This window comes from Cavia porcellus, unplaced genomic scaffold (assembly GCF_034190915.1).
Source record: "Cavia porcellus strain 051 isolate PalLab524CR breed Dunkin Hartley unplaced genomic scaffold, mCavPor4.1 scaffold_9, whole genome shotgun sequence".
NCBI lineage: Eukaryota > Metazoa > Chordata > Mammalia > Rodentia > Caviidae > Cavia > Cavia porcellus.
Genome location: NW_026947492.1, coordinates 11,052,774 through 11,079,481, shown reverse-complemented (window position 1 = coordinate 11,079,481; position 26,708 = coordinate 11,052,774). Strand labels below are relative to the sequence as shown.

Below are 26,708 nucleotides of genomic sequence, written 5' to 3'. Positions count from 1 at the left end.
ATACCTTACCTCCCTGGAAAGCACCCCGTCAAGCACCTTCCACACATGGAACTTATGCCCGGCTCACACATGTGACTTTTAATGCTCTACCATGCTAATTGTATTCATTCAGAAAGATAAAGGAAAAAGGTATGATAAAAAACTTTGCAGTTGGGGCCGGGGATTTAGCACAGTGGTAAGTACAAAAGCGTAAGGTCATGAGTTCAATCCCTGGTACCAAAAAAAAAAAAAAAAAAAAAAAAAGAAAAATTATTAATTGCAAAATACTTTATGTGAATACATGAAATAGTTGGAAATTTGCACATCCTTATTGTAAATAGGCTACAAGATGATCTTCAAGTGAACACTGAAAATATTTCTTTACATTAACTTCTTTGAAATAAGAGCTAAGTGTGTACATAATTATGTATACTCAATGTATTTTCAACTTCCAGTGTTTGCCTGGACATAACCCTGGTGGCACATGCCTGTAACTGTAGCACTTGGGAAGCCTGATGCAAATTCAAGGCCAGCCTCGGCTACATAGTGAGACCCTGCCTCAAAAAAAAAGCAGCAAGGAAGAGGTAGCTGAATTTCAGAGTGCAGGGATCAAGGGGTGATGAGAGCCCAGGAAATAAAGTTTAGTCCTCAAATGTAAGGCTGTTCCGCAAAGACAAAAGAACAGTACAGGACTGCTCCTTGATGAACTAACCCACAAACCCACATGAGCAATGTCTGTAAGCTCCCTAAATGTAATACATCAGACTTTGCCCTCCCAGTATCTTACTTGGTTCTCATGTCCAGTCTCTGCAGTTTCATTATCTCTTACATATCAAGGAAACTCAGATTTAGAAATGTTAAGAAAACTTCTACCAAGGACAACACAGTTCAGAGGAACAAGTCAAAATAAACAAAAATGCTGCTGGGTGTTGGTTCTGGCTATTTGTGAGGGATGTAAAAAACATACAAAGATCAGCAGGGTTGGAGACGCAGCTCAGTGGAGGAGTACTCAGCATACCCCAGGCTCTGGGCTTAGTGCCTAGCACCACACAGGTAACGGCCGAGCTCCCTGAACCCTCTCTGCTGGGACGACAGCCCCTCACAGGGCCCCTCACTTCCCAACCACGCTTGCTCCGCAGCAGCCTCTCAGGGGATGCTGAAGGTGAATGAGGGCATCTCCTCAGATGATCCTCACAGCCCAGGAACCAGGAGCTGCTCCAGGAGAATGAGAAGCCCAGACTGCGCACCAGCAACTGCCTGCTGCCTGGGGAGCTGCCCCTGGCTCTGAGGGCCTGCGATTCCACCCTTGGCGCTGAACTACATTCCTGCCAGAGCCCATCCTGACACACACACACACACCACACAAGCACTCATACACACATGCACTAATATGCATGAGCTCACCCACGACTACACACATACACACACTCTCACACATGCACTTTCATACATACATGCACACTCATACATGCACACACACATGCATGCATGGACACGACCACACACAGACTCACACACATACATGCATGCACTCACACACACAAACTCACACGCATGCACGCACGCCTGCACAGAGGCTGCTTTGCGAAGTTTAATAAGGCATGGCTGATGACTCTTGCTCCTTACAGGTTAAAGAGGAAGGGCATCACATCTGTAAGAAAATAAAAAGTTCAAGGGATCTTGTACTTCGCCACCACAGCCCCCAAATCTGGAACACTCTTCTAGCAGGCCGTTTACTTCCCCTCGCTGGACGCTCACACAACACTCCTGAGGCTCCCTGAACAGCACCAGGAGAAAGAGGAGGTCGCCTTCACAAGTGACACCTATTGTGGCCCCCAATCCCTGGAGCATCAAGGCTCACACTAACAGGAATGACCTCATCTCCACCGGGCACTGCTGTCACCCCTGCTTTCTACAGAAGATGTCCCTGGAGCAGGACCCAGGCTGTGGGCTTAGTTCGGGGCCCTCAGGTCCCCCCACGGGCCCACTTGCGACAAGGCAGCACACCTGGCTGGCTCATGCACTGCTGGATACTTTCCAGCTGAGTGGAGGGCAAGGCGCGGGCCTCCTCCACAAAGCGGCGGCGTCCCTCCTCAGTCAACTTCCAGAGGCAGGCTCGGGGCCGGGGGCTGGCCTCCCCCTGCATACTGACCGGCACTTTCTGGAAGCTGTCTCGGAAACAGAGATTGTGACGGATAGTATTCTTCCAGCCTTCTGGAGCCGTCCGGAAAAAGGGGAAGTGCCATCTGTGGGCAGGGAGGAAGCGTAAGGCAGGGCAAGGCTTTGCTGGAGGAGGCCCCGCTCTTGTGCCAGCTCTCCCCAGGGGCCAGGAGCCTCAGATCTCCTCCCCACTGTGCACTGCTTATGAGCACCCCTCCCCAATGCTGGGGATGAACCTAGGGCCTTGTACTGAGCTACATCTCCAGCCCCCCCATTTATTTATTAATTAATTTATTAATTTTATTTTGAGTCTTGCCAAATTGCCCAGGCTGGGTTCCAGTTTGCTGTCATTCTGCTTCAGCGTCTCAGCGTGCTGGGATTAAATGCCTGCCCACACCCAGTGAACACTTTTTTTTTTTTTTTTTTTTTGGCGGTACTGGGGATCGAACTCAGGACTTCGTGCTTGCCAGGCAGGCGCTTATGTCGCTGAGCTAAATCCCCAGCCCCTCTCTTTTGTATTTTTGAGACAGGGTCTCACTACATAGTTTAGGGTGGCCATGAAGTCATAGGGAGCCTCCTGCCTCAGCCTCCCAAGAGCTAGGCTTACAGGTGTGCCTCCACTCCCAGCATTAACTCTTTCTTTGCAAATCCTACCTCACTGCTCTCCCTAGACTCTTTTTTTTTCCTCCTTTGCTCTCAGGGCTCAGGACTTGAGTCACAGAAACACAGAAACAAAGCAGAATCAGGCCTCTGAGCGAGGGATATCCCAATTGGAGGATGAAGAACCTGAGACATTAAACTGTTCTCCATTCCAGTCCTGAGAAGAGACTCCCTCGTGCAGGTCCCTGTCAGAGCTACATCAGTACCGGGGTGACCTCTGGGGTACAGCACACACTCAGCATGTGTGAGGCCTGGGCTCTGTCCCGAGCGCACACGCATGAATGTGCACACACCCACCGAACGATGTCCTTTCCTGACTGGGCTCCCCTGGCCCCTGGGGTGCAGGGAGCTGTGACAGGCAGGACCTCCGAGCGTCCGCACTGGCTAATCTTGAGAGGTGGGGTTAAGAAGAAGAGTTACCGACCTAAGTGCACCTGTGAGTTCCAGTAGGGACCCTGTTTACACACTGGCCTGGGAGGGTGCTCATCCTGAGACCCAGATGGGGAAACTGAGTCACAGCTTAGCGCCAGGGCAGATCGCAGGGCTTCGGGCCCCCTCCCGTTCCCCTCCTCACAGGGCCCCTGGCACATACCGCGTGAAACTGTAGATCTGTTGCACGTTGAGGCCACAGGGGGGGCTGTTGCTTAGTGCCAGGGCAATTAGGTGGAAGTAATTGAGAGGGGGCCGGGACCAGAGCCTCCCCTCCGGGCTGATGGTTGGTTGCAGCCTCCGACTCTGGAGGGAGGCCCTTTTGAGGGGGAGCAGGAGAGCCACAGAGGAGCTGTCATCCTGGTCCTCGGCCTCCTCTTCTGTGAGCTGGAGGAGCAGAGTAGGAACTCTGCTGACTCAGCGACCTCCACTCTAAGGTGCAGCGGGTGAAGGGGAGCGGTGCAGGCCACCTGGCCCTGTCCCCAACCCAAGGGGCCTGCTTACTTCTGCACCCATTAAGCCATTGCTGCTGAGTCCCTGTGCCCACCCTGCCCACTGCCCAGGCTGTGTCCATACCTCCTGGTCACCAGGGGACGAGAAGCTCTGCTTCCGCTTCTGCTTCCGTGGGGGCGAATGCTCGTTGCAGGAAGCCTGCGGTGATTCCGCCCCGGTGCCCTCTGAGCTGCTGGCATCTTGTTTTTCCAGGGGTGGCTGAGGGCAGGGGACCTCACTTGTCTCATCTGCTACACTTGTGGGATCTGAAACCTCCAGCTTGCCCGGGGGGTACACGATGTTAGGGTTTACCCACATCCACAGGTTGGGTTCAATATCTGGACCTGTGTGGGGTGCAAAAGATGGTGCCACAGCTCAGCGGCTCTGAGTGTCCCTGGTCTCAGCCCAGGAGATGCAGCCTTCCTGTCCCTGTTGGAGGGCTCCCTTCCTGCTCAACTCACCATCTCCATCAGAGTTGGGTTTCTTTTCCAGAGGCAACACAGGTGGATCAACTATTCGGAGTTTATATCTCGCCACTGGTGAAAAGATAGAAAGTGTCACAATATTTCAGAATTTCCATTGACATCCTGGGCCTTGAAGCTGCCTCAGGAAAGGAAGGATTATGGATTTTATTTTATCAGTCTTTCCTTCAGCTCTGCCCTTTTCATTTTCCTGGCTTTTTTCTTCTTTTTGAGACAGGGTCTCGCTATGCAGTTCAGGCTGGCCTTGAGCTCACTTTGTAGCCCAGGCTGGTTTCTAACTCACAATGATCCTCCGGCCTCAGTCTCAGCCACCACACCCAGCTCTGTCTCTTTTTGAGACAGGGTGTTGCTGCATAGCCCAGACTGGCCTTGAACTCCGTCATTCTCCTGCTGTGCCCCCTAGTGGTGAGATTACAGATGCACGCCGCGTACCAGGCCTCCTCTGCATCCTTTCTTCCCATTTCACATGCCCAGTCCCTGTACAATCTCATGTGTGCCGATGGCTTCAGGCACCATCTGCAAACACAGGGCTTGCAAATCTTTGCCTCTAGCCTGGGTTTCTTGGCTAATTCTTTTTTTTGTCTTTTTCGTTTTTATCGGTACCAGGGATCGAACTCACGACTGCCTGCTTGCAAGGCAGGCGCTTATGCTGCTGAGCTAAATCCCCAGCTCCTCTTGGCTAATTCTTAAATAGGACTGCCTGCTGGGCACGGTGGCGCATGCCTGTAGTGCCAGCATTTGAGAGGCGGAGACAGGAGATCACTGTGAAATCAAAGCCAGATTGGGCTACAAAGTGATTTCAAGACCAGCCTGGACTATATTGTGAGACCTTGTCCCCCACAAAAAAAAATAAATAAATAAAGTGAGAAAATATAAAAAACAATGTAGTATCATTAAAAAAATGTAGTATCAATGTACAAATGATTACAACCAAGAAGAATATGCACAGCAACTTTGCTGGATAAGAACATACTAATCAATACTGTTCCTCTATGCAAGCATTAAAACTGGAAATTAACTTTTAAAAAGGTACGGGTTAGGGGCTGGGGATTTAGCTCAGTGGCATATAAGTGCCTGCCTTGCAAGCATGAGGTCGGGAATTTGATCCCCAGTACCAAAAAAAAAAAAGGTACTGGTTATAATAGCAAGCAAAATTATAAAGTATCTCGGAGTCGATCAGTAAAGAATGTAATTACACCTTAGTGGGGAAAGAAGAAATCACTTTTCTAGAACAGAAAGGACTAGAAATAGGGCTGGGACTGTAACTCAGTGGTAGTGTTGGCTTAGTATCCATAATGCCATGGGTTCAATCCCAGCCCCACAAACCCTCACGCACACCTGTGATCCCAGCACTTGGGAGGCTGAGGCAGAAGGATCACCTTGAGTTCAAGGCCAGCCTGGGCTACATAGTGAGTTCAAGGCCAGCTTGACTAACATAGCAAGACCCTGTGTCAAAAAACAAAACAACAGCCCAGAAGTTCTCAGTTCTCTATTAAAGCTCCTACAAAAACAAACGAACAAAAAAGTCAGTAAATAACTTAAGGAGTGGACAAAAGATGTGAACAGTGTTCACAGGGATGGGACCCCTGAATGGCTAACAAGACACTCAGGCTTCTTAGGAATAAGAAAAATGCAGATAACACTTTATGGTCAACCACATTGACAGTTATAAAGAGACAATCCGAGGTACTGACAAAGAACGCAGCGGAACAGGATCCCTGCCAGTCTGAGTATGCCCAGGTGCAGCCCCGGAGAAGCTCAGTCCCCTGAGGAGCCATGAGGAGGGACCTGGCCTCCCCCTGCTCCTGGGCGCCTCATTCACTGCCTAAGAACACACAGCCTGCCGGCCCAGCAGGTTGCTCTCGGCTACTCCCCTAGCTCCGGGCTGGCTCACTCAGCCCTGCTCCTGCCTTAAATTTTGGCCACTTCTTAGAAGCTTCTCCAAGGATGCGCTTCCACCCCATTAACATTTTATTTTTTGTAGTGCTGGGATCAAACCCAGGGCTGGAACATGTTAGGCAAGTGCTGTACCTCTGAGCTACACCCCCCAGCCCTACTCTTTAGGAGACAGAGGTGGGGCCAGGAGTTCAGCTCAGTGGCACAAAGGCCTGTCTAGCAAGCGTGAGGTGAGGAGCTCGAGCTCGATGGGTACGAGGAAAAAAAAGAGAAAATTTAGGGGTGTAGCTCAGGAGCAGAGCACTTGCTTAACTCGTGGAGCCTTGGGTTTTGATCCCCAGCACTGAAAAGAAAAAAAAAAAAAAAAAAGAGACAAAGGGCACAGAGTCTCCCTACTGGTCCAGGCTGACCCTACACTGGGGCTCAGGGCATCCGCTCCTGGCTCCCCAGCAGCAGGGAGCACACTTCTCTCACCCAGCGCCTCTCAGTCATGCCCCAAACTGACATGGCAGGCTACAGACAGCCTCACTGTGGCCGCATCCAGCGGGCAGCTCACTCCCCTGTGACCCCAGAGCCCTCGCACTTTGCCCATCCGCCACCTGGCTTCAGAGCACTGTGTCACAGAGGACAATTAATTGTGGCTTGGCCAAAGTGCTCCAAAGCCACAGAGGGGCCAGGGCCTTGACGCTTGGAGGCAGCCAGATGCTGGGCCACGGGTTCCAAGTGGGTTGAAGAAAGAGGACATCAAGTGACTGAGAGCCACAAAAAGTGACGGGGTCAGTGGGCTGGTCTCAGTGGGATCAAAGGACAGTGACGGGCATCTGTCTGCCAGTGCCCTCTCAAAGGCATGGTGCCAAAAGGCTCCGCTCATTCCTTTGTCATTCATTTTTTTTTTTTAAATCAGTACAGAGGCCACACACTTGCAAGGCAAGGCTTATGCCCCTGAGCTAAATCCCCAGCCTGTCATTCATTTTTCTGTGTCCACTGGAGTATTCTCAACAACAAACAGACAAACATGTTAAGTCTCTCATTTTACAAAACCCAAGACTTAGGGCTGGGGATTTAGCTCACCAAGTGCCTGCCTGTCAAGCGCAAGATCATGAGTTCGATCCCCAGCACAAAAAATTAAATTAAATTAAATTAAATTAAATTGACATTTGTAGCCCACACCTGTCTCCAAAAGTTCAGGTTCATGTATGTGACATCCATAAGCATCTCCTCCAAGTCATCAAGTTCAGAGAATTCCTGATCTCTCTCCTTAAACCCATGGTCAGAGACACCTCCTATCTCAGTACAAGGCTACCCTTCCAGTCGGCCCAAAATTTCAGGAGTCAGCTGTTAATTTTTTTTTTTTGTCTTTTTCTTTTTTATTGGTACTGGGGATCAAACTCACGACTGCATGCTTACAAGGCAGGTGCTTATGCCGCTGAGCTGCATCCCCAGTCCCAGCTTGTTAATTTTTTTTTTTTTTCTTTCCTAGAAATGGGGTCTTGAAATGTTTTCCAGGCTAGCTTTGAATTCCTGGGCTCCAACCCTCCTGTCTCACTTTCCTGGGTAGTTGGGACAAAAAAGATGATCCACTGGCCTCTTAAGAATTGTGGGAGCAGGCCAGGCGTGGTGGCTCAGGCCTGTAATCCCAGCACTGAGGCGGAAGGATCATTCCAAGTTCGAGACTAGCCTGGGTTACAAAGTGAGCTCAAGGCCAGCCTGAACTGCATAGCAAGACCCTGTCTCAAAAAAAAAAAAAAAAAAGAATTGTGGGAGCCAGACCAGGAATTTAGCTTAGCAGCATAAGCGCCTGCCTCACAAGCACGAGGTTCTGAGTTTGATCCCTGGTACTAAAACAAAACATAAACAAGAAAGAGGCTGGGGATTTAAGCTCAGTGACATAAGTGCCTGCCTGGCAAGTACAAGGTGGTGAGTTCCTTCCCCAGTACAAAAAGAAAAGAAAAAAAAAAAGAGTTGTTGGGGCTGGGGATTTAGCTCAGCGGCATACGGGCCTGCCTTGCAAGCAGGCAGTCATGAGTTCAATCCCCAGTACTGGTAAAAAGGAAGAAGACTTAAAAAAAAAAAAAAAAAAAAGTTGTCAGAGCCCAGCCTGGTGGTGCCTGCCTATAACCCCAACACTTGGGAAACTGAGGCAGGAGGATCACTCACTGAGTTCAAGGCCAGCCTATCTGAAAAAACCGGAAAGTTGTTGGGAATGTTATGTTTTGCAGGGCTGGGATATAACGCAGGAGCCCCACACATGCAGGGTGATGCTCAAACACTGAGCCACACCCTCAGCCCTCCATTTTTGTTGTTATACCACAAATCCAAGTCACCTCACTGCCTGTCTTTATCACCTGGGTGCCACCTACTGTCGCTGTGGTACACATTCCTATCATAGCCTCTTTTTTTTCCCCCAACATTGGGGATCAAACCCAGGGCCTTGACAAGCTAGACAAGCATTTTATTACTGAGAACCTCTTGAGTAACTGACCACATAGAAGGTTACTAGCTTTACCGAGTGGCAAAGAGCAGGGGCCAATCTAGGTGTAGGCAAGGACACATTAAGCAGACAAGAGAACGCCATGCAACAGGCAGAACTAATTGGACCCAGTTTCACTTAGTAATCCAGACAGGCGTCAGAAACAAAGCGAAAGCCGCAGGTGTGCAGGCGCGCGCCATGCCCCACCCCTGTAATCCCAGCACTCTAGAGGCTGAGGCAGGAGCACTGCTGAGTCCCAGGCACACCTGGGCTTCATAGTGAGTTTCAAGCCAGGTGGGAACTACATAGCCAGACACTGTCTCAAAACACAAAAAACCAAGCCAAACAAACAAAAACCTGAAATAGGCGAGATGCACAAGCAACACTAAAAGGTTTAAGATTTGCACATGGGCGTGAAAGGGGTGGGGCCGGAACCTGAAGGGATACAATGAATACAGTGGACTCAGAACCTGGATGGGATGGGGCAGGTGCAGAGAACGCAGGTGTGAGTCCCTTTAACTCATTGATCCAAAGAAAGGAGAAACTCTTTAGAAACGAGAAAGACCGTCAGCCACGGAGTCACCGATACTCAGTACTTTTTGACGTTGAACAACGCTCGAAGAGGCGCGGACACACGCTGGCCACCATCGGTGGTGGGGCAGGAGGGCTCCAAGTTGCACCCCGTCTGGGGGATCTAGCCCTGAGGGAGACCCAGTCCAAGGCTACACATTGCTCAGGACGCGGGTAAGGCGGCTCGTCGCGAAAGCCCCGGGTTCAATCCCAATGCCACCAAAAAGAGTCATGGCGGGTCAGCGATCGCCAAGAAGGGCCCAGAAGAGGCCTAGAAAGTTCTGGGGCCTCGGCGGGCGGGTGCAGCCGCGATGCACCTTCTGGGGGAGACGGCTGCCTAGGAGGGGTCGGGTCCACCGGGGGGCCGAGCCCCGTCCTGCGTGGGCTCCAGCAAGCAGGGGTGGGGGAGGGGCGGGAACCCTGAAAAAGCGCGCCCAGCGCGCAGAGCCCCCCGCGCCCACCCGCCCGTGGACACTCACGGATCTGCTCGGCCACGGGCAGGTGCGACGTGGTGAAGGCCAGGAAGCACTCGTTGCCCATGTCCCAGTCCAGAAGCCCGGGGACCTGGCCATGGAGGCTGGCCCAGAAGGCGGCGTCGCGGAGTCTCACAGCCACCGTGGGTGGAGAGGCGCGCGGGCGGGGCGCGGCGCCCACGCCGCTGCCTAAGTACCCGGCGGCCGCCGGGGCGCGGGGTGAGCGCGGGCGCCCGAGCTCGCCGCCTCCCGGCCCCTCCGCGCGTGGGCTTCGGGGCTCCAGCCGGAGCGCTGCCGCGTGTCTCTGCCTCGTCCTTCTGGCCTCAGGCTCACATTGTGACAGTGATAATAGCGCCTTCCTGAAAGTTCTGATAGGTTTTATGGTTTATCTAAATTTGCATCTGCAGTAGGTGGTGGAGATTGCATTAGAATGACGGTTGATTGAACTTTTTAAAGTTTTGGGTTTCTCGATGGGCGTGGTGACGCATGCTTGTAATTCCCGCCCTCTAGGAAACTGAGGCAGGACAATCCCAAATTCAAGCCTAGCCAGGGCGATTTAGCAAAATCCTCTCTGGCAAAAAACAAACAAACAAAAAACCGGGCGTGCTGATGCACCCCAGTAATGGCAGCACTTCGGAGGCTGAGGCAGGAAGACGGTTGAGAGTTCGAGGCCAGCCTGGACTACATAGTGGGACTCTGGCTCAAACAACAACAAAAAGCCGGGACAGGGATCTAACTCAATAAGCTTAGTAAGAAGGCCCTGGATTTAACCCCAGTATCTCCTCCCCCACCAAAAAAGTTTATGATATATTAAAATTCACAGGATTGCTATTCGTGGTGGCACATGCCCCCTAATTCCAGCACCCTGGAAACTGAGGCAGGAAGGTCGCCACAGAGTTGAAGCCAGGCCAACACTGATTCTTGTGTTTTTGTTTTGAGACAAAAGTTGGGGTTCAAGCAGTGTTTACATTTTTTTTTCAGGATTGGGAATTGAGCCTGGGAGACACATCCTAGGTCGTGCTCTCCAGCTGAGCTGCCTCTGGACACTGACATTTTTCAGATGCATGGGCCTTTTGTTTTACAGAATGGTCATCAGTTTAGGTTTCCTCACAATTAGAGTGAGATATGAATTTTGGGAGCAAGAATGCCAGAAAAGTAATGCTTCAGAAGACCTGTGCTCTGTTTTCTCACTGGTAATATTAAATTCCAATCACTTGGTTTAGTGGCAGTCACCAGGTTTCTTGACTGTAAGGTTACCCCATCTTTTAAATTAGCACTTTGGGAGGAGATGCTAGCAATTACCTAGTGTTTTGGGATTTTTTGTTTTGCAGGGCCTTGGTTGGTTTTTTTTGTTTGTTTTTTTGATTTGGTTTTGGTTTTTTTTTCTGAAACAGTGTCTATGTAGGTAGTTCAGGCTGGCCTTGAACTCTCAGTGATCTTCCTGCCTCAGCCTCCCGAGTGCTGGGATTACAGGAGTGTACCACTGTGCCCCACTAATTACCTAATGTTGGGCCAGGTGTGGTGGTGCATGCCTGTAATCCCAGCATTTGGGAGGCTGAGGCAGGAGGATGTTGCAAATTTGAGACCAGCCTGGGCTATAAAGTGAGCCCAAGGCCAGCCTGAACCGCATAGTGAGACCTTGTCTCAAAAAAAAAAAAAAAAAATAATAGGAATAATAACCTAATGTTGTGATTCTGTGTGTCAAATTTGAACTCACCAGCATCCAATTATAACTGTTGTCTGACTCAGTCACTACTTATGGTGTCTATACAATGATAATTTAAATTTTTTTCAGTACTAGGGGCTGAACCCATAGCTGTGAGTGTTGAGCAAGTACTCTACCAGTGAACCCCACGTTCCCTCATCTTCCTTTGGGGCAGGTGCTACCTGCCTTGGCTGAACTCGCCTTGAGTTTGCCACCCCCTTGCTTCACCTCCGGAGTAGCTGGGATTGCAGGTGTGTTCCACAGTGCCTGGCTAATGTTTCCAAATCTATCTTTTCCTCTTTGTCTAGCTGTTGGCAGGATATTTAGCTCAGTGGCATAAACTCCTGCTTGGTGAGCATGAGGTCACGAGTTCGATCCCCGGTACCAAAATCAAACAAACAAACAAAAAAACCAGTCTTAAAAAACAAAAACCAAAGTCTTTATTTAGCTGTTGTTCTATTGGGTGAACAAAGTTGTGTAGGAGAACACTGAGGCTGCTACTCTGGGCCCAAAAGACTAAACTAATACAGGGTTTAATCATTGTAGCTGAGCTTTGATTTATTGTAGGAGGCCCTGTAACTATAACCCAATTGACAGTTATACTGTAAATTGTGGCCAATTAAGTTTTTCGCTACCTCACATTTTTCTAGAAATACTGTCAGATTAGTTTTTGTTTTTTTATTGTATTTGTTTGCCTGCTTGGCAAATGTGAGGTCCTGTGTTCAATTTCTGGTACCAAAATTTTTATTTTTTTGTTTGTGTAGAGGCAAGGTCTTTCCATGTAGTGCAGACTGACATTGAACTGGTTTATTTATTTATTATTTATTTAACCCAGGCTGGCCTCAAGCTCACAGTGATCCTCCTGCTTCAGCTTCCCAAGTATTATTACAGGTGTGTGCCACCACAGCTGGCTAGATTGTTACAGAAAGTTACACCAGCCTGGATGAAAAATGCTTTGCACCAAGGAGTTGGAAGGCAACTTTTTGTTATTCCAGCAGCTGGTGGGATCCAGGTCCAAGTCACCAGCCCTGAGTCAGTTTTGGGTTTAGCTTATTGAGGCTTTACAAGCAGGAAGTACAGAAGCTTAAAAGTGTGGTGGGTTTTCATTGGGTGGTGACTGACTGCCTGTTGCTGGGTAGAAAGTTCTTACAATATGTTAGAAAAACAGAATATAGTTTTAAGAGGGAAAGCACAGATAAGTACAGCTGGACATGGTCAGGCTGACTTGAGTCAGACATCTACCAAATTAACGGGGGAGCCAGTTAGGGTTCACTGGGTTTAGCGTTAGCTACATGGTGGGCCGGATGAGTATATTTTCTTTCAATATGACATCAGGCTGCTCAAAATTTCTGTCACCTGCCCCCATTTTTTTCTAGGGAAGATTTTTTTCCCCCTCAGTTTTAAGGAGCCGATAAGTCAGAAATGAAGTCAGGATGCGAATCACACAAAACCCTGGGAGAGCCATCAGCAGTCTGAGCAAAGCTCTTATCTTTGAGGGGAGAAAGCCCAGGGAGCCCCAGACTCATTTTAGTTTTGGTTAAGACAGCTCAAAGTAAGTAGCCCAAGAATTATATCTGTGCAGGCAAAAACCAAAGCAACTTTCTGGTGGGGTTTCCCGCGTTGTGGAGTTGCGACCCAGGGATTGAAAGTGAACACAGGGCTGGGGATTTAGCTCAGCGGCATAAGCACCTGCCTTGCAAGTGTGTGGTCGTGAGTTCGATCCCTGGTACCCATAAAAAAGAAAAAGACAAAAAAAAAAAAAGAAAGAAAATGAACACAGAGATTAACGAGGAGCCTGACGGTAACAGTGTTGGAGATGGCAGCTGAGCCGGTGCATGGCAGCTCAGCAAAGCAGGCTGCAGAGGAACACAGGACAGTCATTTTAAAACTTGGAGAGACCGTTTGAGGTACCCAGGCTAATTGTTACACTAATATAGAAAAGAACAAAGGCAATTGTGTGGGGAACTTTCTAGTTGTCTGGAGATGCAGCCCAGAGTCTTAAGGCAAGCACCAGACTAAGGAGAGGAGGGAACTAACTGATGCTAGCCTGATCAGTTATGGTGGCTACTCCGGTGTATGTTGTCCACTTCATCTTTGCCCGTGTGAAGAGCTGCCAGCTTCTGGCGTGGCCAGAGCAAGACTTGGGAGTGTGTGGTCTCTTTATGGAGGTCTTCAGGGGGCTTCACTCACCAGCAATCCCCGGGATGGCCCGCTGGATCGTGGAGTGATGGATCTCGGGCTGGACCCCTGCTGCTCCTATTTAGAGGCCTTTCTAGTCCTAGGGGGAAGGGCCCCGGCCACCCAGAGTAAGTGCGGACAAATCCCAGGAGCTGTTCCGTAGCCTCTACCTGGCTTAACCTCGGTAAAATCTACCCGTGGGTCTTTGAAAGGGGAGAGAGTGCCATGTGTTGGATTTCAGGTGGTGGGTGAGGTCCAGGTGGTTGAGGGCTAAGTCTGTGCACAGGGTTGACACCTTTGACTGATTGCAGATTGGTGTCCACTTTGGAAGCTGGGCCATAGCAGCCTTCTTTGTAGGTGATGTCATGGTGATGTTCATCTAGGTGCAGGCCAGTTCCTTTAGGATGAGCGAAGGCATGTTTGGAGTCTGTATGACTGTTCACGTTTTTATCTTTTGCCCAGGCAAGGGCTCCCCGAGTGGACCACTTCTGAGGAAGAGGCTTTGCTCAGAGCACCTCTTCGGTGGTAACAGCAGCCTAACTGGCCTGACACTGTCTTTTTGTTTGTACCGGGAATCAAACTCAGGGCTTTGTGCTTGCCAGGCAGAGGCCGGTGCTGCTGAGCCACATCCCAGGTGATGTCTGCTGTTAGCAGAGCAACTTCCATCCCTGAGTGGCGCACTCAGCATCTGTTAGCGGCTCCATCTGGAGCTCAGGCTGGCTGGTAAGGAGTTAGTGGCTGCCAACAGGGAGGACATCCTTTTGGCACTGAGTCCAATGTGGGTGATTGGCCCCTCCCAGGGACCCATGGTTTGAGTTAAGACTCCTGAGGCTACGTGTTGCTTTTTACCGAGGAAGGGGCAGGTCACATGTGGGGTTCCTAAGGGGTGGAGCTGAGGTCAAGGCCGTTTTGATTTGTTGGAATGTTTTTAGTTTTTTCCAACGTCCATCTGATTATTTTTCTTTGGTCATGGGAGGTTTTAAAACTTTGAGGGAACCCCGATACCGATAAAAAGGAAAAAGACAAAAAAAAAAAAAAAAAAAAAAAACTTGAGGGAAGCGAGTCCATGTGAGCTGCCCCTTTTGTCCTGGTCAGTGTGTTTCCATTGGAAGGCAAAGAGCAGTTGACTGGCAGAGGCCACTTGCAGGCTGAAGAAAGCATCTTAAATCTACACAGGGAGGGGCTGGGGATGTAACTCACCAGGCATAAGCGCCTGCCTTGCAAGCATGTGGTCGTGAGTTCAATCCCTGATACTGGTAAAAATACAACAACAACAAAAAAATCTACACAGGGAACCAAGCAGCATCGGGAGGGAGCCCCAGCGCGTGTACGGCTTTGGTGCTGCTGGTATTAGAATCACAGTGGGTACATCGAGTGTGAGGAGACCTTGCCCTGGCTTTACAGGCAAGAGAGGTGTCTATCAGTATAGTGACCAGATATGTGTCACGGCAACCAGCTGTTTGGTTTGTCTCTCTTTTTTGACACAGGATCTCTCTGTGCATTTCAGGCTGACCTTGAGCTCACTTTATGGCCCAGGCTGGTCTCAAATGTGCAGAGATCCTCCTGCCTCAGTCTCCTGAGTACTGAGATCACAGGCGTGAGCTACCACACCTGGTTTGTGACCAGCTGTTTTAAGAGACAGGAGCAACCAGATTGGAGCACGAATTATCACGTGGGCAACTGATGAACTGAAGCTACTGGCAGGGGGTGGGGCAGGGGGTGAGGCAGGGGGTGGTGTTTTTTGTTATAGCCTCTTAGCCTAATCACCTGTTTAGCTTAAGCTCCTAAACTTTAGTTGTTCAACGCCCAGAAGATCAGTGGCATTAATATTGTAGTGGGTTTAATTATTATAATTTTATATAAATATATAGCTTTATAAAGAAAATTTGAAAAAAAAAGAAAATTTGAGATTAAGAGCCATATATAATATTTTAGCAGGACAATCATGACAACGTTGGTTTTGTAACACTTTATTTTGTTGTTGTTGTTTGGGGTTTTTTTTGGTACCAGGGACTTGAACTCATGACCTCACACTTGCCAGGCAGGCACTTACACCACTGATCTAAACCCCCAACCCCTGTAACACACTGAAATGGCCATCTTAGGGCTGAATAGAATAATCCAGTATATATACCATATAAGTATTTTAAAAGGTTTTTACTTGACTGGTAATCTCATGTTGATGTGACTATTTTCCTCATGGGAGTTTTGAGTAGGAACAACCCAACCTGCACCAGGCAACACACGGGACTGTAGATACATTGTTTTTTAATGAACTGCTTTTACCAACCTTTCTGACATGCCTAAGCTTTTTAGTCTTGTCTATCTCTTCTTAAATTTTTAGTGGGCCAAGACTTTTATCATACAGAATTCTTTCATATCAAAAGTATATTTCTTACATTTATAGCCTTCTCAATATTTTTTATTTACTATGACCTTTTACAACAAACTCAACACAGCCATTTGAATTTTAAAGTGTCCCTTTTTTTCAAGATAGTAGACTTGGCTGTCTTTCTATAGACCTCTGAGTAATCTTGAATCAGTGTTTTTATTTTAAAATACCAAAGAGCAAGTTAACCGTGTAAATCTAAAACTTTGTGATGTACAAGAAATGTTTTACGCACATCAACTCAAACTTTCCTTCCTTCCTTCCGCTCACTGGCTTCAAATTTTGGGTTCAAAGTACCCTTCTGCCTCAGTCTCCCGAGGACTACAGGTATGCACTTGACCCATTGTGTTGTTTTGTTTGCTTTTGTCCTGCGGAAGAAGATTGAACCCAGAGGCCTCAGAACTCTTCTGTTTGTTTTGAGGCTGGTTTGGGTAAATTGATCCCTTGCCCCAGGCTCAAACTTTCCATCCTCCTGCCTCAGCCTCCCAGAGTGCTGAGATTATGGGTGGTGCTTCATTATTTATTTTCATCCTGAAATTGTCTCAATCTGGCCCCTGGTTGAAGCAGTCCCCCCTGGTTCCTGTGGCATCTTGGTTCCCCATCAGTCCGACCCCTTCCACTTCCTGTGTGTTGCGGGTTGCTTGTCTGCCAATCAGAAACTTGTTTTTTATAATTTGATTTGAATGTGATCCCAGTTGCTAACTCTGATCATGGCTGGGATGGAATCCAAAGCCTAAGAACCCAGATGGTGGATCTCTGGAATCCAGCACTTTGGTAGCTGAGGCAGGAGGATTAGAGCTCAAGGCCACTGTGGCAAGACCCTGTATCAAGGGGAAAAAAAGTAGTACAGAAAAAACCCTGAGGGGGGAAAAAACCACATAAAAAGCCTCTTGGGAAATTATGTTGTTTTGTTGCTGGGGATTAAACCCAAGGACTAAGGGCACACCAGCTGTGTGCTCTGGCACCAGCTACCCATCTAGGCACCAGTTGTTTTAACTCAAGTACAATCAACACATTCCTTCTTTGGGTTTACTGATTTTTGTTTGTTTGGTACCTGGGATTGAACTCACAACCTTGTGTTTGCCAAGCAGGCGCTTAAACCACTGAGCTAAATCCCCAGCTCAGGTTTTCTAATTTTTTTTGAGACAGGGTCTTGCTATATAGTTCAAGCTAGCCTTGAACCCACCACCTAGCCCAGGCTGGCCTAAACTCATGAGGATCCTCCTGCCTCAGCCACCCAAGTGCTGGGACCTCAGGGATGCACCACCAAGTCTGGTGTCAACAGCCTCCTGCTTAGAAGTTTGTTAATGCTCTACCTGTGATATCAACAGCAATAATCATTTTAATGATAATTTCTCTAATTATAAAAACAATCACATTTGATATAGAAAATTTGGAAAATTCAAATAGCACAAAGAGAAACAATGAAACAAAAAGTGACCCCTGATCCCTCTTGCCTCAGCCTCCCATGTGCTGGGATTACAGGCATGACACTGGGGATTGCTGTAGGATCTGTGTCTTCTAAGCAGGGAAACACTATAACTGAGCTACATCTTCAGCCCCAAATTGATTATATTTTGCTATTCTTAGTCATTTTCTTCATGGATGTTGTGGGGTGGGTTTTTTGGGGGGTGTTGGTTAAAAATGTGGCACTTAAGGGCTGGGGATTTAGCTCAGCAGCATAAGCGCCTGCCTTGCAAGCGTGAGGTTGCATGTTCGATCCCCAGTACCGATAAAAGTAAAATTATAAAAAAAGAGAAAACTGTGGCACATGCCTGTAATGTCAGCATCTGGAAGGCTAAGGGAGGAGGAGCCTGAGCTACTTAGGAAGAGCTTTTCTCCAGTGAGTAAAATCTGCACGAGGTGGTGTACACCTGGAATTCTGGCACTTAGGCTGAGGCAGGTTGGAGCCAGCCTGGGCTACGTAGTGAGTTCAAGGTCAGTCTGAACTATGCAGAGACCTTGTCTTAAGTGAAACAAAACCAAAAAAAAAGGTGGACCCCTGAGGCTGGTGATATGGGGTGTGTGTGTATCTGCACACGCTGTGGTCTTAGCTACTCATAAGGCTGAGGTGAGAGGGTCACTTGCACCCAGGATTTGAATTTGAGAGGGGCCCAGGCAACGTAGCAGGACCTTCTCACTTCCACAACAGAAAGGCAGAAGTCTAGAGTGGACATTTCCCCCAAGAAGACATACAGGAATAACTAGAGAAATGCAAACCCAAACCACTCCTCCTTCAGTGGAATAACGACTTATTTATTTATTTGAAAAAGTGTGCCGTGTGGTTCAGGGCAGCCTTGAACTCATTATGTACCCCCAAAATGGCCTTGAATTTGCAGGCAATTATCCTGCCTCAGCCTCCCAAGTTGTAGGATTACCATGTGAGCTACCACGCCTGGCTCAGAATGACCTTTTTTTTTTTTTCTAAGACATATGTTTAAGGATCAGAATGACCTTTTTTTTTTTCTAAGACATATGTTTAAGGATCAGAATGACCTTTTTTTTTTTTCTAAGACATATGTTTAAGGATCAGAATGACCTTTTTAAAGCAAGCAAACATACTGGTGAGGAAGTGGAGAAGATGGAAGCCTTATGTGGGGCTGGTGTAAAAATGTGCAGCTGCTGCTGTGAACAGTGTGGCAGTTCCTAAAGAGACTTAACCGGGAATTACCATATGGTGGGTCTACAGCCGAAAGAACTGAGGAGAGACTTGAAGAGATGTGTGTAAACACTGTTCACAACAAAATTATTCACAAGAGCTTGAAGGTGGAAGCGACCAATGTTCAATTGATGAACCAATGAATAATGATAAATACATTTACGTAAGCATAATAAATATGTGTACTGGAATATTATTCAGCCTTGAAGAGGGATAAAATTCTGACACATGTCACACAGTGGCTGAACTGTGCAGACATTATGCTACAGGAAATAAGCCAGATGCAAAAGTGCACATTTTGGAATGATTGCACTTATTTGAGGTACCTAGGACAGACAAACTGACAGCAACAGCAAAGTGCTGGCTGTCAGGGGCTGGTGGAGGTGACAGAGTTATTATTTAATGTGTGTGCAGTTTCTGTCTGGGATGGTGAGCTGAGCGTTGTGACTTAAAGGAGAGAAGTGGCTCACTTTTGAGTCTGTGGTCCACCAAGGCAGGACGCCAGGCAGAGGGGCGTGGCAGACGGGAAGTGGAGAGGGCAGAGGAGCTCGGGAGGGAGGTGAATGTTTCCAGGCCACCCTGCTCCTCTTCTGGCAAGACCTCACTTCCTAGCAACAAGTTAGTTGGAAGGCCCTGTACCCCGTCACCCTCTAGAAGCCCCACTATAAGCGCATGCGGTTTCGGGGCATCTAGATATAAACCACAAGGATCGCCTTGCAGATTTTGCTATCTGCCCTACAGCAATGTGCAGATCACCGATCCTTATAAGGAACGTGTACTGCGGAAGTCATGCATGAGTGGGGGAGCACGCTTGTCCTTTCCCCTCAGCCAGGCAGCTTCCCCTTCCCTTCTCACCTCCTAGAGCCCTGTGAGCCTGTCTGCCACCGGTCCCCCAGCGCCCTGTCCTCGGGTCATCCTGGCTGGTGACCCTATCTTGTCTTTGCAGGCAGAGCCTCTACCCTACCCCTCCCTGCTCGCACCCCGGCTCCGTCTTCTGCTGCCCCAGGTTCTCAGGCCTCTCGGTCCCCATCTGGTACCCCAGTCCCAGCTTCTGCCCTCAACTTGGCCCTGATGGGTGGTTTGCCGTGTATAAAAGCCTCAGCCAGGTGTGGGTCTGGGAACGCTGCCTGCCTCTCCGGTGGGAAAAGCCGCTCAGGGGCTCGAGGCAGGGAAAGGACTGTGTACTTCCTGCCTGGACTTCAAGTCTAGAGCTTTGGGCCCACTAGAGGGAAACACATGACAGGCAGCCTTTATTGAATCCCAGGTCACAGAGGGAGGGGTGCATTGTTATGTGCAGGGGCAGCGGGGTGAAACAGGCGGAAGGTGGATGCTGACCAGAGCAGGTGAGGAGCCTCAAGGGACATCACAAGGTGAGGCACTGGGGGGCAATGCAAGGGACAGAGGGAGGAAGGACCCCAGGGGACGGGGCAGGGAGGGGGTGATAAAGGCATTGGAGGAGCCACAGGTGTTGGCCAAGGCCTGGAAGGAGGCGTCCTGGAGAGCCCAGCGTGCAGGCCAGCCCTCCTCACTTCTGGGCGCCCAGTGCTAGGGTGATGATGAGGCCCAAAACAAGTATGAACATGCCCACGGACAGCAGCACTGTGATGACCACCATGCCTCCGGTTCGGGCCATTCCCACCCTGATGGACTCTACAGTCCTTCCTGGCAGGAGAGAGGGAAGAGGAGCGTTTGTGCAGGGCCTAGGCTCCCTGAGCCTCATTCGCCCCTGACCAGCCGGCCATGCATCCAGCCGTTAGTCCAGCCAGCCAGCCATGGGCCCAAGCACCCCTCAAACTGACATTTATGAGGTACCTCCTCGGTGAGTCACTGAGGATCCAGAGGTTAGACAGACACCGTCCCTAGCCTGGAGCCAGGGACTCAGTGGTAGGACAGGGGTAAGCAGGGTGCTGAGGGGACCCTCTGGGGGAGGGGCACAGCTAACCAGGACTGGAGAGGAGGGGGCGCTCACAAGGTCAGTGGACCCTGAGATGTGAGAGGCGGCAGGGAGCGCTACTCACGAGGAAGCGTGGACATTGTGATCTCCCGACTGGACTCAGTGGACGTCCCCTTCTGTACTCGGTAGGAGATGCTTTTGGGGTGGTGTTTGGGGAACAGAGGCCTCAGTGAGTATCAGGGAAGAGGAGCTGGGCACAGCTGTGCCTCCGTTGTACCCTGCCCCAGGCTGGGTCTGCGCAATGTCCCCACGCTGACCGGTCCCCTCCCCAGCTTTTCCTCCTGCATCCCAAGGCACAGGTGTCCAGGCCTGGGTCAGGTACTTACTAGTATTTGGTTCCTGGTGTGAGGTTCATCACCTGGTACGCACTGAGCCTCGTGACCGTGAAGCCAGCCCCGCTGTCAACCACACTCACCAGGTCCCTGCGTCCTCGGCACGGAGGGACCACAAAGCTGGAGTTCACCACTGGGCGGGACGTTGGGAGTGGAAATCAGGGTCAGGTTTCTGGAGGCCCCTGAGAGAGGGGGCCTCTGGAAAAGGGGTGAAGGGAGGTGTAGCCTGGGGGTGCTCTGGGAAGGGGTCTGGGGGTTCAGGGGGGTCTCTGGGGGAGGGAATGCAGACCTTTGCTGTCATTGGCTCTCCGGACCATCAGTGTGGCGTTGCCTCCTGTAAGGTGACAAGGAGGCAAGGCAACCAGTAGGCTCTCCGCCAGCGCTGGTGACAGTACGCCAGACAAGCTGGAGATGTTGAATTCTGCCGGGAGGCCAGGAAGAGGCTCAGATAGGAACCACCGCCCTCGCCAGCCTCAGATCTGGCCGAACCCCTCCCTGGAGCATTGCTAAGGATTAATGGTCCGGCTCCCCTTCCCCTCTGCAGCCCGGGGGCAGAGCGGACAGTCCTGTGCAAGTCTGGCCACCAGGGGGCAGGCTTGCACTGCTGAAGCTGACCGCTCCTCCACGCTACTCCAGAGCTCAGGTCTGGGTGCCAGGAGCCCGGCGATGCCCACTGCCTTCTCCCTGCAACCTGGGACCTTTCCCACATTTCTCTGCCTCCTAGGTCACTGCCATCCCCAGCCACACCGAGTCCCTTTGAGAGCCCTGAGAGGCACGGGGCCCCTGTCTAGACCTCTGAACCCCTCTCCATTCCCTCAGGAGACCTGTAGCTCCAGGGGCCAGGAGAGCCAGCAGAATCAGCGTCAAAGGCAAGGTGTGGACCGGCAGCAGGGACACCATCCTGGGCTGGGAGGGGACAGCGCTGGCAGGCTGGGGCTTCGGCAGGCCAGTGAGGCCCTGCCCCCAGGGTAAGCTGATTTTGTCCTGGGGGTGGGAGGAGCTGGAGGGGAATCCTGTCCAACCTGCCCCTGGGGCCCACACACTGAGGGAGGGGGCGAGACAGGTTTTTCAGGGTGGGGTGCTGGCCCTCAAGGCCCAAGGGGATGCCCTGTCTGGCCCTGAGGCTTAGCTGGTGAGAGGGGCAGGTCGAACCCCCTTCTTCTGGGCCTCCGTGGGTGAGGCATTGTCCCTGGGCAGATGTGTGTGTCTGGAGCCCGACCTGGTGGGGGGCTGCTCTCTCTGGTGACAGGGCGCATTCCCAGGAAGCCACTGAGTTCTGAAGTTGCCTTGATTGCAGCTAAAGGAGGGAAACCTGAGGCACTGGAGAACCGGGAGAGAAAGAGCAGGACTGGGTGGTGTGGGTGCAGAGCGGCAAAGTGTCAGCCTTGGCTTCAAAAGTCTCAGACTGAGACCCAGTACCACCATGCTGAGAGAGAGAGGGGGCCACAGCACAGGCCTGCAGATCCCGCTGGAGGTGGGCGTGGGAGGCCAGCGAAGAGGGGGACCCTGGCTGAGTCCAGCAGAGACGAGGTGAGGACAGTCTTAGTCTGCAAACACCTGTGGAACTGATCAAGAAAAAATAAAGACAGAAGGCTGGGGAATAGCTCAGGGTAAGACACGTGCTCAGGGCCTTCGAGGCCCTGGTTCACCCCCCAGTACTGATGAGTAAAAGAGAAACACCTGGGAAGAAAAATGAAAAAGACACAATTTCCCTTTGGCCCCCTCTGCCAGGATGTGGTTACTCTATGCTGCGTGCCAGTGCCCTTAGCCTGTGGCACCCTGAGCGCCTGGGTGTGACTGGCTTTTTGTAGACACAGAAACTGGAGAGGTTGCAGAGACCTGTGCTCCACAGAGGGTGCTGGGCTAGGTCTTGTTGCTCTGTGAAGCAGCTTGTCTCTTCCGGTGTCAGAGAAAGGCCAGGGTCCTAGCGGGAAAGTGGGGTGTGAGGGGCTGTGTCCCTACCCAACTATGAGTGGGGAAGGGACCTCGGAGCCTAGAGGACGGAGCTTACTGACAGTGAAGAAAGAACTCTGGCCCAGGCAGACAGTGGGAACAGTTTGGGCCAGAGCTTCTCCAAATTTAATCTGTATATGATTCACCAGGAACTTGGCTAAGATGCAGATTCTGATTCCGTGGGTCTGAGCTAAGACCTGAAATTCTGCATTTTTAACATCTTTCAGGTGACACGGATGGAACTGGCCTAAAAGACCCACGCTTGGAGCTGCCAGAAGGCTTGGTATGGGATGTTCCCTGTGCCACGCACGTGTGTACACATGAACACACACAAATGCACACACAGGAACACACACACACATACGCCAGTGTCTGACGGAGGTCAGGGCTGGCTGTTTCCCCCCACCGTGCTACAACAGGCTGCCTTTGGGTGGAGAATTGAATTCTATTTCTCCCTCCCTTGGCTTTTGTCCCTTTAGGTGAGATCCTACCACCACCACCCCCAAACCAAAAGAGGGTCTCTCCAATATGAAGGAACTTGAGCGGGGGGAGACTAAACGATGGAATGCCAGGGCGAGGGGCTCTTCCTAGGACTTCTCAAAGCCCATCACCCACCAGAGGACGTTTACACTTGGGCTTGGGAGGTGTCTCTTCCCATGTCACTCATAACCACAGAGCAGAGGGAAGAGGTTGGGTTTATTTCGAGGCAGGTTGCACCGGGTCCTCTTAAACCTTCAGCCCTATGTGAAATTAGCAGGGAGACAGAGTGGGGTAAGGGAGGGCAGATCTCTAAACAGAATTTAAAGGGATATGAGGGCTCTGGGCCTTTAAGCCCTCCTGGTTCCCTCCAACCCACCTCCCTTCCCCACCTCAACCCTCCCCAGGTTTCTGGAGGAGCAGAGAGTTTCCTCTTCTCCCTGCCCTGCCGAGCTGCTCACTGGCTGCTCTGGAGGCTGTGCTTTGCGGTCTCCATGGAAACCATTAGTTGCTAAGCAACTGGAGCATCATCTGTGCTGAGCTCTCGCATCTAATTATCCCATCACAGCAGCCGAGAAGGGTTTGGGGAGCTGAGAGGAGGGGGAGGCCAAGCGCAGGAGCAAGAGGATAACTCTTTTAGCAAGCAGATTCATTGACAACGCTGAAGTCATTTAAAGCCACAGAACCCCGTTCCTCTGGAGGATTTACCGATGGCTCAGAGGAAGCAGAGCAGGGCCACCTGTCTGGAGTTTCTCTCCTGGACTTCCTTTTTCTTACCTCTCTCCCTCTTGATTCTTGATTCTATACACACTTGAGTTCTCTCCTCTGCCTTCTTCCCTCCAAATCTTCTATTCAGCCAGCAGACATTTATTGAGCATCAAGAGTATCCCTGGTACTGTATTAGGCACCAGAGATATACGGTGAGCTAAGTTTCTGCTTTCAAAGAATGTCCCTAATTTCTCTATTTTACTCAGGCTGTAATTTACCCAGAAAATTACCTGCTAAAGGAGACCTCCTCTTTCTGGACCATGAGAGAGATCTCTGTCTTGTGTCTCTCTCTCTCTTTCTCTCTCTTATAGTTTAACCACCAGAAGAGCTGGCATCAGAACCCACGTCTGTCTGTTATACCCGTTTCTCACACCGCAGTGCCACTCTTCTGTCACCCAGCCAGTCAGGCAAACATGCCCGCTCCACAGGCCTGCAGACCTCCGATGGCAACTACTGTCCTTGTGTTGACAGAGCTGCCATCGAGCTTTCCGGAGGTCACTTTGTACCTCAAGTTTTTCACATTGAAAATTCTTTCTTTACCCAGATGATCTAGCAAGATATGATGGTGTAAAAATGCCTATAAAATAAAGATACAGAATGAATTCTGAAGATTACTGCCCTAATCTGTAGGATTCTGTGCAAGGCCCTGGGTGTGGACAAGGGAACCCCGAGGGCTTGAACTCAGAGGTCAGCGGCACTCATCGAACCTTAGTCCATTGGGAAGTGGTGAAACCTGTCTTTGGGATCTAAGGCTGGAAAAGCTGCCACAATAAGACAATCCTTCCCATTCAGGGAGGATGGAATGTGGGTGCCAAATGACTCCCCCTCTTTCTTTCTTTTTCTTTGTTTGACAAGGTCTTCTATAGACTAGGCTGGTCACCTGAAACTCACGATCTTCCTGCTGCAGCCTCCCAAGTGTTGGGGTTACAGATGTGTGCACTGTACCAGCTGCCTGCCTTGCACTAAGCTACATCCCCAGCTTTTTTTTTTTTGAACTAGGGATCAAACTCATAACCTTGTGCTTACCAGGCCAGCACTTGAGCTGCGGAGCTAAACTCCCAGCCTTCCCCAGCTTATTTTTGATTTTTTTTCCTTATCGGTACCAGGAATCGAACTCATGACTGCCTGCTTGCAAGGCAGGCGCTTATGCCGCTGAGCTAAATCCCCAGCCCCATTATTTTTGATTTTTGAGACCAGGTCTCATTTAATTGTTAAGTTGGCTAAGCTGGGTTTGGATTTGTGATACTCCTGCCTCAGTCTCCCAGAATGCTAAGTTTGTTTGTTTAGTTTCTTGAGACAGGGTCTCCCTGTATAGTTCAGGCTGGCTTTGAACTCATGAGAATCCTCCTGCCTCAGTCTCCTGAATCTGGAATTACAAGTGTGCACCACTGTGCCTGGATCCTTGCCTTTTTCCTAACTCTTACTGCAAAGAAAACTAGAGGCACAGAGATGGTAAATGATGTTCCCAAGGGCACTGAGCAGATGGTGCATCAGGTAGGATGTAACATGGGATTTGCTTCTCCAGCAGCTGATCAGCAAAGCTGATGTTGAAGGGAGTTGCTAGTCCATGGGAGAGGAAGCTGAGGTGAACGAGCTGTTTCCTGTACGCCAAGCATGCCTTAAGGGCCAGGCACACAGGAACTGCTTATCTGTCCATCTGTCCATCCATCCATTTTTTTTTTCCGGTGCTAGGGATTGAACTCACAACCTTGCATTTGACAAGCAGGCACTCAGGCCACTGAGCTAAACCCCCAGCCCTAGCTTGTTGGGTTTTGAAGAATGAACCAGAGTTGATTTTGGAGTAGCGTGTAAGAAGGTTCAGAGGCGACTCATCCTCACACCTGGTAACTGCATTGCTACCCTTTGGTTAGGAAGAGGACTTGAAGAGGGAGCTGGTGAGACCAGAGCCACTGGCAGGGTTGCCAGAGGCTTTGTATCCAAAACCCACAGACCGGGTTTTACCCTAAAGAAAACAGAAAGCTGTCGGAGGTGCGGTTGTGTGAGGGTCATTGCAGCAGTGTGGAGGGTGGGTTGACAGCTGGTGAGACGGGGGACTGGAAGAGAACAGAACACCCAAGAGCAGCAGCATGGCCCGGGAGAAGCGCTGGCCGAGCCGGAGAGCAGTGCCGGGATCAAGGAGAGGTGACAGACCAGTGACTTCCCCAGGTTAGGGAAGGAAGAATCCAGGTCGATTCCCAGATGCGCGGGTTGGAACAGATTTGAAGGGTGGGTTGGGAGGCAGAAAGCTCCTCTGTGCTCCCTCAAGTCCCAGGTATGGTGTTGCCACCCTCCAAGATGGTCCAGATGGTCCTGCTTTCTGTGCTTGTGAATTTCTTTGTCTGGCTCCCTCCCCCAACGTGTCAAGGCCAACAGAAGACACAGAATTAGCCTGCCCTGAGGGTGGACGACTATAGTGTCATTACCCAGGAGGCTGAAGCAGGAGGATCACTTGACCCAGGATTTCAAGGCCAGCTTGAGCACGGTGGGGAGAGGCCATGGGGAAGGCGGGACAGGGCGGGGACAGCAGGGGTTGAGCGGCTGGGGTAAAAGCCTGAGCAACCGGCCTGGGAAGCTCCTCCTGGAGGAGAGTCAGAAAAGGCAGCCACCATGCTGCTGGCGCCCTCCGGAGGACACAGGAGGAGGTGAGGCCCTCCGTGGGGCACCAGGAAACCGTGGGTGACC

The 26,708-nt window shown here is 50.4% G+C and overlaps 2 protein-coding genes and 1 long non-coding RNA gene across 5 annotated transcripts; 1 reads left to right on the top strand and 2 right to left on the bottom strand.

The window, feature by feature from the left end:
* Positions 1-1,557: 1,557 nt before the first annotated feature.
* On the bottom strand, positions 1,558-9,966 carry Foxr1 (forkhead box R1). 2 transcript variants are annotated; one of them, XM_003472651.4, is made up of 6 exons: positions 9,618-9,966; positions 4,182-4,256; positions 3,805-4,064; positions 3,392-3,615; positions 1,987-2,225; positions 1,558-1,630 (listed from the first exon to the last, which is right to left on the bottom strand). In XM_003472651.4, exons 1-6 carry the CDS (start codon positions 9,676-9,678, stop codon positions 1,602-1,604), a joined length of 888 nt encoding a protein of 295 aa, XP_003472699.2. In that variant the 5' UTR covers positions 9,679-9,966; the 3' UTR covers positions 1,558-1,601. The 2 variants fall into 2 exon arrangements, with proteins under 2 accessions (XP_003472699.2, XP_063111970.1); XM_063255900.1 differs by having other exon boundaries at positions 2,132-2,225; positions 9,618-9,802.
* A 9,784-nt stretch (positions 9,967-19,750) lies between these two features.
* On the top strand, positions 19,751-24,635 carry LOC111757667 (uncharacterized). The gene is made up of 4 exons (XR_002791962.2): positions 19,751-19,912; positions 21,648-21,796; positions 23,009-23,064; positions 24,338-24,635. It is a non-coding gene; the product is annotated as an uncharacterized LOC111757667 (long non-coding RNA).
* Upk2 (uroplakin 2) lies at positions 19,766-23,534 on the bottom strand. 2 transcript variants are annotated; one of them, XM_023566253.2, is made up of 5 exons: positions 22,048-23,534; positions 21,118-21,249; positions 20,823-20,961; positions 20,561-20,631; positions 19,766-20,204 (listed from the first exon to the last, which is right to left on the bottom strand). In XM_023566253.2, the coding sequence occupies exons 1-5, from the start codon at positions 22,082-22,084 to the stop codon at positions 20,068-20,070; spliced, it is 516 nt and encodes a 171-aa protein (XP_023422021.1). In that variant the 5' UTR covers positions 22,085-23,534; the 3' UTR covers positions 19,766-20,067. The 2 variants fall into 2 exon arrangements, with proteins under 2 accessions (XP_023422021.1, XP_003472835.1); XM_003472787.4 differs by lacking the exon at positions 22,048-23,534 and adding an exon at positions 21,653-21,783.
* Positions 24,636-26,708: the final 2,073 nt, after the last annotated feature.

What these genes read in the sequence shown, in the direction of transcription:
- Upk2 (XM_003472787.4), bottom strand. Translation starts at nt 21,728, where the DNA reads ATGGTGTCCCTGCTGCCGGTCCACACCTTGCCTTTGACGCTGATTCTG. An exon ending in ACACCAGGAACCAAATACTA is followed by an intron (nt 20,632 to 20,822) that starts GTAAGTACCTGA and finishes CCACCCCAAAAG; the next exon opens with CATCTCCTACCGAGTACAGA. An exon ending in CACAATGTCCACGCTTCCTC is followed by an intron (nt 20,205 to 20,560) that starts GTGAGTAGCGCT and finishes CTCTCCTGCCAG; the next exon opens with GAAGGACTGTAGAGTCCATC.
- Foxr1 (XM_003472651.4), bottom strand. Translation starts at nt 9,678, where the DNA reads ATGGGCAACGAGTGCTTCCTGGCCTTCACCACGTCGCACCTGCCCGTG. An exon ending in CGTCCCCTGGTGACCAGGAG is followed by an intron (nt 3,616 to 3,804) that starts GTATGGACACAG and finishes CTGCTCCTCCAG; the next exon opens with CTCACAGAAGAGGAGGCCGA. An exon ending in CAGATCTACAGTTTCACGCG is followed by an intron (nt 2,226 to 3,391) that starts GTATGTGCCAGG and finishes CCCTGCCCACAG; the next exon opens with ATGGCACTTCCCCTTTTTCC.